Raw genomic sequence first — 12,049 nt, 5'->3', positions numbered from 1 at the left:
TAAAGTTTATGTTTTCCAAGCTAATAAAACATTAACATTCCACAAATACACATCAATTCAGTTACTTCGAAAACACTTACCTAGGTCTAAAGAGGCCTGCATGGTAGACCACCCAACTCTGCACAAACCTTGGTCGTGACAAGACACTTCATAGTAGTGTTTCCCTGTAGGGGCAAAATACTCTTTAAGTTTTACATATTTTATACATATGATTCATTTACCATGCAGCTTTTGAATTATCATTTGTATGTACCAAATAATGAACATAAGTACTCTAGGTATTTAAGGTATGTTCATACACAGATAGTCTCTAAAGTTTTTATAAATGTGGTTCCATACCTTTCATTAATCCTTTGGTAGCTCTGCACCCATGCCATTCCTTTACTTCTCTGCTTTGACAACAAAGACCATCCGACCCAATTGCTGGATTTGAGAAAAAGCAGACAAATCATGTCAGTACAAGTTTTAAGTCACATACTCTGAAATAAATACAATTCACTCTGAAAACAAATCTGCTATTACAATGTTCTAGAATTTGAGGCTTGCTGATTCCTGAGTGACAACAGTACTGTCCTTAAAAATCATTGCCCTTATTCATCCCAACTGTCCTTAAAAACGTTGAGGGCTAGGCCAGGCATCAGTGGGTCACACCTATAATCCTAAACTGTTCAGGAGACTGAGATCTAAGGATCATAGTTTGAAGCTAGCCTAAGCACGAAAGTCTGAGATTCTTATTTCCAATTAACTATGCAAAAAGCTGCAAAGTGCAGCTGCGTCTCAAATGGTAGAGGAGCACTAGCCTTAAGCACAAAAACTCAGGAACAGTGCCCAGACCTTAAATTCAAGCCCAGGACAGGAATACACACATATACAAACAAAAGTTCTATATTGAGCCGGGCGCTGGTGGCTCACGCCTGTAATCCTAGCTACTCAGGAGGCTGAGATCTGAGGATCGCCGTTCAAAGCCAGCCCGGGCAGGAGAGACTGTGAGACTCCTATCTCCAATAAACCACCAGAAAACCAGAAGTGGCGCTGTAGCTCAAGTGGTAGAATGCTCGCCTTCAGCTGAAGAGCTGAGGGACAGCGCCCAGGCCCAGAGTTCAAGCCCCATGACCGACCAAAAAAAAAAAAGAAGTCTATATTGATATCTGTTAACAAGGACAAAGTTTTACTGTATCAAATCCAGAAAGAACCAACATAGCCCCTAACCTGACTTGCACTAGTAGTAGCTGCCCCACCAACATGAATGTGTTTAGACAGCCATTCTCTAGGCTGTTCAAAGAAACTGGTACCAAGGACAGCACCGTACCTGTTCATTACTGTTCCCATTGTTGACTTTATACTTAAAGCTTGAATGACCACTATACTAAAATGTTATAGGAACTATTTTGGCTTGTTCCCAAGTCACAGATCCAGAAATCATAATGGCAAAGTAGGAGAAAGCACATCAACTAACATATATCTATTATTGGCTAATACTGAACTCCATAAGCTAAGTTTCTATATAATAAGCCAGTGGGTCACTGTGATGTCTGCACTAGAAATAAACCTAACTACTGCCCTAGTTCACATCTGCACCTCATATTCAGCACCTGGATATAACATCTTCAAATTAACACCTCATCGCACATGTTCTCTTGTCTAACTAAGATGAAGTCATTCAAGTATCAAGAAGAAAAAGCATGGGCTTGTGGAAATGACTTACATAAAACTTAGAACTTTTAAAACAGTTCACTAGCAGAGATAAATCCTTAAAATTCTTATATTCAAAAGTCTTCCTGCATATATACAAACTAAGCTTTTATATAAATTAGATATCCTATGGTAAAGAATAGCAGATTTTGTTTGGAGTTATTAGTGCAAGTAGGGCTGACCTTACATTCACATGAATACTTTTCTCATTCATCAACACCTGGTGACATTTCCACAACTCTAGTCCTTACTCATTCTTCATGATGGTTTTATAACAGTTCTAATGTTAGTTAAATCACCCTCTGATCAATAAAACTTATTTGTATTGATTTCTTCATTACAAGTGCTTCATTACAAAATGCCTTATACATACAACTTTTTTTTTTTGGGTCTAGTCGTGGGGCCTGAACTCTGGGCCTGGGCACTGTCCCTCAGCTCTTCAGCTCAAGGTTAGCACTCTACCACTTGTGCCACAGCGCCACTTCCGGCTTTTTTTTTTCTGTTTATGTGGTGCTGAGGAATCGAACCTAGGGCCTTGAGCATGTAAGGCAAGCGCTCTACCACTGAGCCACCTTCCCAGCTTGTACATAACTTTGTACAGCTGTTTTTATTCTAATGAGCTAGATCCTACAGTAATGAATTTTTAAAATTTTAGTAGGTAAGTCAAACTGCTTTCAAGAAAATTCTAAGTGGAGCACACTTCATATTTGTTCTAATCAGAGGGATCTAGAGAAAACCTCTTAATATCTTCTTTATACTACTTAGGACTACTAATTCATATTTTAAATTACTCTGAATGGCTGTACAAGAGTTACAATTTAATATGTCCATTTATTTAGGGCACCATGTATCTTGATCTAAGTCATGTTCTCACTTTAACTTTTTTTTCTGAGTTTTTTTCTTTCTTTTCTTTTTTGCCAGTCCTGGAGCTTGAGCTTAAACTCAGGTCCTGTATTCTGTCTCTAAGCCTCTCTTAAGCCACAATGCCACCTGCGGCTTCTTCTGAGTAGTTTATTGGAGACAAGAGTCTCACAGACTTTCCTGCCTGGGCTTGGCTTTGAACCACAATCCTCAGATCTCAGCCTCCTCAGTATCTAGGATTACAGGCATGAGCCACCAGAGCCTAGCTTTACAGTTATTAATTGTATATGTATGCTGGTTCTGGGGGTTTGCACTCTAATTCGGCTTGTTCATTCACAAATCACACTCTACCACAATGAGCCACAGTCCACTTCTTGCTTTCTGATGGTTAGAGATAAGAGCCTCACGAATCTGTCTGTAAAACTGGCTTTGAATCATAAACCTCAGATCTAGGCCTCCTGAGTAGCTGAGATTAAAGGCATGATCCTCTGTCATCGTGCTCACTTTAATGTTCATTTCCTACTATCTGTATGATCCTTGCATATTTAGTGACTATTAATTTCTTCTCTCTCAACTGCCTGTTAATACCTTTACCTATTTTATTATTTCCTTCTTACTAGACTATTATCTGCTATTTACATAAAGAATCCTGTAGCAAGGCATGACAGCTCACATTGGTAATCCTAGTTACCCAAGAGACTGAAAACAGAACTGTTGTCTGAAGCCAGCCTGGGGGAAAAATTCACAAGACCCCCTAAATCAACCAATAAAAAGCTCAACTCAGTGGCATGTATCTGTCATCCCAGCTATGTGGGAAGAATAAATAGAATTTCAGTCCAGGCTAGCCCAGGCAAAGACTCTATTCAAATGCCCAACAAGAAATGTAGTCATTACCTTACTGATGTAACTGTAACCTCTCTGCACAACATCTTTACAAGAAAATAAAATTTTAAAAAAAAAGGGGGAAATGACTAGAGGTGTGGGTAGAGCTCTGCTAAATAAGTGCAAGCCCTGAGTCCAAACCTTAGTGCCACCAAAAATAAATAAATAAATAACGGAATAATTTTAATGCTATTTTTTGCAAATATGCAAATATACCTTTATCATCGAGACGCTGTGAGGCACAGGATTATAAATTCAAGGACAACCTGAGCTACTGTCTCAAAACTGTCTCAAAACAAAAATTCTACCACCACCCAAAATCCCAAATATGCCAGGAGGAGAAAGGACAGTTAAAAGAAGAATAAAGGGATGGACACAATCAATATATAACATATGCACCTATGGAAATATCACCATTAAATACCATTAATTTGGACACTTAATGTTAATAATTATAAAACTAAAACTAAAATAATTATAAAACTAATTATAAAAATAAAACTAAAATTATAAAACTAAATAATTATAAAACTAAAATAAAAATTATAAAAATAAAAACAAATAGATCTATCTTCTCTTTTACAATTTTGGAGTTTCCTACTTGGTTTAGGAAAGTTTGTATCTTACCAAATTGTATAAGTGATATTCTCAACTTAAAATTTTATACACTTATATATGCATGCATGTACATGCACACACACGTATATAATTTAAATCTTAAGTTTATGTGAAATTTATTTCTAATCATAATGGGACTGAAGTCAATTTTATATTGCTCCAGATGGATCATCAATTGTGCCAACACTTTTCCTGAATAAATTATTCCTTTTTCTCCACTAAAATGCCATTTTTCCCTGCATATTCATTTCTCACGTATCCTGAATTTATCTCCACTATTTTCCACATCTCTTCTTATTTCTGCACTATACTGTTGAACTACAGTGGCTGTATTCTAGCATTTGACAAACTAAAATGCCATATTTTCCCCTAATTTTCTTAGTATTTGCACCTGTTTTTCAAGAAAAGTTTATGAATTATAAATGAGTGAATAAAATCCATATACTTACCAAAAGCAGACCCTCTATCATATGGGTTCATCTGCCATTTGTTGAGCACTAAATATATTAAGATTTTTTAAAAGTTACCAAAAAAAGTTACATACAAACATAAAACTAAAATGCTCTATAAACATATTTTATAATATTTTATGATGCCTTAATTCCTCTAGATTAATAAGGTTTTATACAGTATTTGGGATATAAAATGAAATGAGCTATTTTCCACTAAAGGCAAGTCTAAAGCTCTCAAGGGTACTAATCACTGGCCTACAAGGACAACCACCAACTTTCTTCTACTGCTTTGTGCCACTGGCACTGGAGGACATGGATCTTTGCCCTACTTCTAGGTCAGTAATAAAAAATGAAGTCTAGGTAAGTAAGCCAGTTGACTTTAATCATTGGGAAAGAACTGGACAACAGTAAGTCCTTTATCTTAATTCACTATTACATTCAAAAGTTACATATTTCCTCCTCCCCACCCCTCTGCCACTCTTCATAAAGACTGATGTTTTCCTTAATAAGCTGTGAATAATCAAACAATTGTACACAACTTCTTGACTAAAGCAGAAACCCTTCTAAAATCATTTCTGTTCAACAGACATCATTATCTGCTTAAACACTTTGTACAAAAGAGAAGTATTTTTCTTGAGGATCTCCTATTGCTGGCTTAATCTAGACTTTAGCAAGTACTTAAGTGAATAATCACCTAGATTATTTCCATCTGCTCTGGCCCTGCTCCAGCTCTGTTCAGTGGTATCACAATCATCCTCACCTTTTAAATAAACGTCTGTCTCACTGGACCATCACCCTCTGGTTATCCTCCTGTGTCTCTCATAATGATGGCATATGGTTGTTACAAGTTCTGAAACTATTTGTAGTTTAGTCTAATTGTTTCAGACTTCATTTACGAATTCTATGAACTATGACACTCTTGCAAATTGAAAAGAAAAATGTCGACATGCCGAATGACTCTACTTATGCTTGCTGTTTGGTCACCATCCTGCTTTGTATCATGAGAAAAGTAATGTCAAAATACTGAACAATTTTGTTAAAATTTAAAAAGGTTAAAGAATAAAATAAACAAGAAAAGATCTAACAAAATAACCTCATTTAAAGATGAGGAAATTAAGAAAAGGTCATTTATGGTATTGACAGGCTGAGAAACCTAGAGAAAACCAACCACTGTATAAACAGGGCTAAAAATAAAACTGACTTCACATTTTACATTTTAACTTCCTAGACTCCACTCCTCAATTCCCATCCTAAAGGAAAAGGTTTGCCTCTTTTACCAGTGTGCAGCTATGTTTCTCACCATCAAGAGTTTTTTCTACATAAATTATTCATAAAATCCTTCCCTAATACTTCCTTTGCGAAATATGCCAATTCATCTTTAATATTATGTATGAAAAGTTAATAAAAATGCAAAGACAACTAAATGTATTTTCCAAAATGCAGTATTTTCTCAACAGTAGCACTACCTATATTTTAGGCTCTAAATGACATTTTGTGTATTTGGTTTCCAGGGTACCTAAGTCCAGTAGCACAGTGCAGAAATTTTTTAAAAAAACAAAACAAAACAAGACAACCCCACTTAAATGTCACATTTCTAAATACCACATAGAGAATAACTGATTTATACAAAAGGAAGTATCAATGTATAAAACTTACCTGAAGCTCCAGTTTTAATTGTTGTTTTTCCTTTTTTACCTTCCTGTTGGTCTTTCAGAGTTTCATAAACTATCTGGATAACTGGAATACTGAAAGCCTATCAGAGAAATACGATTTCTATATTAGTATTCAAATGTTAAAGATCGTAACCAACATAAACTGAAATTATGTATGCACATTAAGTAATTACATGTATTTCAGATTGCTGCCCCACATTTCATTTGCTCAAACCCAAAACATCACTAAGATAACCAAGAGTTGACAGAAAAAGGAAATATAAGCCAGCTGAGGGCCTTAATAAATGAGGACCTGCAGAATGAGCCTAAGGGAAAAATATTATCCAGTCTGATAAACTGTTTTTCTAGTATAACCTACAGTAGATTAACATTCTGTGATCTCTTTATAAAAAGACCAATCCATTAACATTCTGAAGTGAGTATAAACACTAAAGATATTGTAACTCTTCCTCCTGGACCCATTTATAATTATGTTCTTATTTTTGTTCTTTTTTAGGGCTTTATAATTTGCTAGCCACAAGAATATAGGTATGTGCGTGATGTAGATTACATTTGAAGGTGACTGTTTTACTAACTAATCCAAAATAAAAGCTAGTGTTGAAAAACTCCTTAAAATTCAGTGCTTAACCAAATTTAAATGTACTACTTACACCAGTTTTTCCACTTCCTGTTTCTGCAGCCTGAATAAGGGGGAAATTTTTAGAGCTTATAAATTATCAATGCAAGATATCAAATCAGCATACCATGTAAAAATCCGTTACATGTGACCAGTAGCTACCTTTATTTTCACAGTGCCTCACGATTACCCAGACTTCCTCAGTCACCCTTGACCCTTGCCAATCATGTCATTTCTCTCAAACCCTTTAAGATCTGCTTTCCTTTCCCTTTTTCCAGCAGTCAAATGGAAGCCCTCATAATTTAATTCTCAAAGTATCCAAACAATATCTGATCAATCAATATCTATCCAAATAGTATCTAACTCATAGAGCTACTATAATCTGCTACCAAATTAGTGTTCTCAAAAGCATAATTCTAACCATGCAACACATCTACTGCATACCCCCACTACAAACAATTTCCCAAACTTTTTAATGAGATTTGAGAAGGGCCCCAAACTGTTTGCGATTTTATCAAAAGTTACTCTCTCCTACCCAGATATAGTTATTTTATGCTACTATCTACCTAAACTATTCCAGGGTCATATCCTGCACTCCTATTCACTATCTTATAAATGTTGGTGAGTTTAAAAATTATTCTGGCAAAAATACCATTTTTAATTGTACGGGTGTTCTTACAGTAGACCATACACACCATCCCAGCTCCCAGCCACCTCAGTTAATACAAACATACCATCAACACATCACCTCCTCCTAGGATTAATGGGATAGATTCGGCCTGGATATCAGTTGGAAGACTGAAAGAATTCCATTGAGAAAATTTTAGTAAAAAAAGTCACAAGCTGATTAAATCATTATATTATAAACCTAAAAGAGATCTTCATTTGGAAAATAAACTAGTGTTTTTCCGCCTAGAAACGAAGTCAAAGAAAGCATTCCATCATCTAAAGAATCACCAGAAAAACTGAGTTTCATTTATCCCACTAAAAAATGTTTTTTCATTAAATCACCACTCAAGTTATAAAATATCACTTAAGTTCTGTGTACTTACAGCCAGTCCATTTCTTCCACTGCTTGAGCAATCTCAGGCATAACACCCATCTCTGAAAATAAATAGAAATTTTAGAAAACATTTATATTAAGCTTACTATAAACCATCCTGCTCTTAAGATGACTTTCACACGGCTTTTCTATAGGCCCTACCCTGTGTGGCACTGCTGTAACAGTATTAAGTTTTGGAAAAGAGGCTTGTCTCTAAGCTCTCAATTCCTATCAAGAGACCTTAGGCAAGTCCATAAATTTGTTTGCCCTACATTATGGGGCTTAAATTACCAAACTTGTAGGGCTACAGAAAGATTAGAGAATAATGTAATTGTATTGTATACAGTTGTATCTTACCACAGAGAAGCCATCAGTATTTGTTTACCAACTAACTACTGGGCCACTAAAAAGTCTCATGGAATTAGGGTTCTAGCCAGAATCTCTATTCTTTTAGGGATTATGTGGCATATCTTGACAATTGAACTCTTAAGAATATGAGAAGAATCTGAGAAAACTGGCAGCCATAATCATAATTCTGGTTACATGAAGGTAGTGAAACTTACGCAATTAAGAGATGTCAAAGATCAGCTCTTAAATGTTCATGTATTTAAATAACTACATTAAGGATAGTTTTAAATGAATACAATGGGTTATTCCTGACTAGATTTTGTTACTGTATCATTTCTCAAATAAAACAGAGGGTAATTATACTTCCAGTAATTAACTAGATTAAAATTCCCTTCAAGATGAGAAGTCATCCTTATCTTCAGTCTACATTTATAGATCCAACCTATAACTTCATTATAAAAGCATATATCCCTGTTAATGAGTACCATTAAAATATCCAAGCCCTAGAGATAATCAACTCTGAAATTCTGTAATTCTTGTTAGTTTGTGAAAAAGCAAATCCACAATATGACTATAACCTTTACAAAAGTAGTTTTTCCTTTGTATCGGGTGGAGAACAACCATTTTCCAAATTAAAAAAAAAAAGTTTTTCTAACTAAATCTCCCTCAGGATAATCGTTTATCATGCTCTAAATTTGTATAGCCAGAGAGATCTTTCTAAGAAATACCCATTTAGAGTGTACTGATACTTTAATTATAAGCTGAGACTGATAACATACAAGCAGAAAACAAGTTTCCTTTCAGCAAGTTCCAGGTGATTTCCTGTCCTATTCTGGTCATGTGCTGTGCAGGTTTTCTTTGAAATCATGTCTTCTAACGGTTAAGGGGAAAAATAGGACTATTATGTTCTTCAATTCTTTTTATCTTTATTTTTATCCTATCACAGACTCTTCCAGTCCTTTTCTGGTGTGTACTGGGGATTAAACTCAGAGCCTGAGCATTCTCCCTTAGTTTTTCACTCAAGTCTACCACTCTACCAGTTAAGTCACATCTCTATTTGCAGCTTTTTGCTGGTTATTTGGAGATCAGAGTTTCATGGACTTTGCCAGGGCTGGCTTCAAACAATGATCCTCAGATCTTAGTCTCCTAAGTAGCTAAGCAATACAGGCATGAGCCACTGGCACCTGGCTTTTCTTCCAGCCTTTTATCCCAACATTCCCAAAAATCTGTGTATGATTCCCAAAGATGTGCACCTACAAATCAGCCTGGAACTACTCTAAAACTCTTAGGTTTAATACTGTCTTCCCTAAGAGTTGGGAAGAGAAAAATAGCAACCACTTTGAGTAGATTTTCTCCAGACTTTTACTATCAAGACACTTAACAGTCAGAACTATTCTAATGCGACTGGAGATTATGAATTTCTACTATTCTTATTGGAGAAAACTGAAAAACACATTGTTAACATTTAAGTCATTTTAACAGGTCAAAACAAAAAAAAAGTATGTCTAACTTCATGTATTTCCTGTTATATAAACCTATCATTCATAGATCATCTCTATCTTTATACATTTGTGCCAGTCCTGGGGCTTGAACTATGTCCCTTAGTTCTTTTCCCTCAAGGCTGGCACTCAACCATTTAAGCCACATCTCCACGTCTGGCTTTTGGCTGGCTTAACTGAAGACTTTCATGAACTTTCCTGCCGGAATTGGCTTCCAACCATGATCCTCAGGTCTCAGCCTCCAGAGTACCTAGGACTACAGGTGTGGGCTACTGGCATCTGGCTCCTATTTCATACATCGAATACCAACTGGATCTTTGTAAAAGTAGATGCATAAAGGAACAGGCCAGAGCAAGACAGAAAAACGACGGCCGACATCTGGATTGGATTAACCTTCCGTCAAATCCCGTTTGGAAATAAGAGGGTAACCCACGCCAAATAAATTCACAACTAAGTTAAAAAGTGATACTCAGGGCGAACGTGGACGCGAGGGGGGCACAAGCTTTCCCTGCAGCGCCAACGTCTCACTGTATACTGATCTGGCGGTGTTCAACAACGAACAGAAAGGTTTATGTTTGAGTCTTTTGTGCTTGGAAGGGTCTTAAAAACAGCAACAACTGGACAGGCCAGAAGACCCTATGTCGAGGGTCCCGCCCCCTCCGCCGTTCCCACGCCCCGACCGGGCGGCGGAGGACGGAACCAGGCTCCCGGGGCCGCGGGCCCGGCCACGTCGGCGGCTCTGCGGGAGACCCGGGGTCGGCGGCCCTGCGGGAGGGAGGCCGGGCGTCCGCGGCACCGCCCGCCGCAGCCTCGTTGCGGCCGCGAATCTGGACAAAGCGGCGTGAGGACAGACGGGCGGGCCGGCGGGGCCAGGAAGGCCCGGGCGGGACCCGGCCGCGCCGCGCCGCCTCCTACGAGGCCGCCCCGGACGCTGCAGCGCGGGGCCCCCACGCCGCCGCCGCCAGCGCCCCTCGGCCTCCCCAGACCTCCCCAGCAGCTGCCCCAGGGCCCGGCGCGCAGCGAGCCGCCCACACCACCCCCCAGCGTCCACCTACGCACCGGAGAAGGCCGCCATCGTCGCCGGTCCTCCGCGGGGCCACCCGCTCCCGCCCTGCCTAAGGAAAAGGGCACCGCGCACTTCCGGCCCCGGGCCTGCGGCGTTCGTAGTCCGGGCAGGAACTCGGCCCCAAGAGAATGGTTCCGAGGGAAGAAAAGATCCGCCCTGACTGCTCTATATTTGGTTTATCCTGACTGGACAACTCAGACCCAGAGCCTCAGAGCATTACCTTCCATAAGAAGCCAAGACCCTGCTAGCAAGTCCTTAAATTGCCATTTATTTAGATCACACTGTGGGGATTATCTTTTTTCCTGTTAATAAAGCAGATCTTTGATCAGTAGTGTCCAACCATAGACTATAAAACAGCTGCCTGACTCAGTTCCCCAGCTTCACACTGATAAACAGAACCTTGTGGCCTCTGACTGACTTGGAGAGAAAATACTGAAGAACCAAGACTAAGGAGTGCCTGATAGCCACAGAGTTTGATGACTGATTTTGTTGAGAAAGGTAAAATTTTGACCAGGATGAAGTTTCTTCCTTCTGAAATATTGACACAATTCCTGGAAAGTCCGCAATGACCCAGGAAGATAAAAGGTTCACACTAAGGCTATTGTAACAAAACATAGGAGAGTAGGTTCTTCATGAAGATGCAGAGTTAACAGCCCAGGTCTGTCCACAACTAGACAACTTAAGGCTTGAGAATGCCTCACTGAATTAAGGTACTTTAAATGTTCTCTTGCTTTCTGTCCAACCTGATGCTATGAAGGACAGAATAGAAAGGAGATGAAACACTTGTGTAATGAATTATTCAGAGAATAAGTTCAAATGATCTGGAAAAGAGCAAGAAAGAACTATAGTGGCTCCAAGGAAGACATTTGGCCTGAGTAAAGAAAGCACCACCAAAATGATTATTAAATAGCCATTGTTTCACAGTAAAAAAAAATGAAATGTACCATGTACAAGAAAGAATGTGAGGGCTGGGAAGGTGGCTCAGTGGTAGAGCGCTTGCCTTGCATGCTCAAGGCCCTGGGTTCGATTCCTCAGCACCACATAAGCAAAAAGAAAAAAAGCCGGAAGTGGCACTGTGGCTCAAGTGGTAGAGTGCTAGCCTTGAGCTGAAGAGCTGAGGGACAGTGCCCAGGCCCAGAGTTCAGGCCCCACGACCGGACCAAAAAAAAAAAAAAAAAAAAGAAAGAATGTGAATATAGAGAATGCAGGAAATAGAAAGCAAAGCAAGTTGTCTACTTTGCTCTTTTGTTAACATCAACTGCCTCCCTAGCTTCTATTCCTATCTCCTGCAAACACTTAA

At 38.6% G+C, this 12,049-nt stretch overlaps 1 protein-coding gene across 1 annotated transcript in view; it reads right to left on the bottom strand.

Annotated features, from left to right (window-relative positions):
* Ddx1 (DEAD-box helicase 1) overlaps positions 1-10,819 on the bottom strand; it is a 30,295-nt gene extending 19,476 nt beyond the window's left edge. Inside the window, exons 1-8 of the mRNA XM_070025019.1 lie at positions 10,743-10,819; positions 7,847-7,898; positions 7,529-7,592; positions 6,829-6,858; positions 6,162-6,258; positions 4,503-4,550; positions 340-423; positions 81-164 (exon numbers count right to left, since the gene is read on the bottom strand). Coding sequence (XP_069881120.1) covers positions 81-164; positions 340-423; positions 4,503-4,550; positions 6,162-6,258; positions 6,829-6,858; positions 7,529-7,592; positions 7,847-7,898; positions 10,743-10,758 — 475 coding nt within the window. The 5' untranslated portion in view covers positions 10,759-10,819. The remainder of the gene's footprint in view (positions 1-80; positions 165-339; positions 424-4,502; positions 4,551-6,161; positions 6,259-6,828; positions 6,859-7,528; positions 7,593-7,846; positions 7,899-10,742) is intronic.
* Between the last annotated feature and the right edge of the window lie 1,230 nt (positions 10,820-12,049).

This window comes from Dipodomys merriami, unplaced genomic scaffold (assembly GCF_024711535.1).
Source record: "Dipodomys merriami isolate MVZ:Mamm:240054 unplaced genomic scaffold, mDipMer1.0.p SCAF_17, whole genome shotgun sequence".
In the NCBI taxonomy this organism is placed as follows: domain Eukaryota; kingdom Metazoa; phylum Chordata; class Mammalia; order Rodentia; family Heteromyidae; genus Dipodomys; species Dipodomys merriami.
This window is presented reverse-complemented; position numbering and strand designations above follow the sequence as displayed.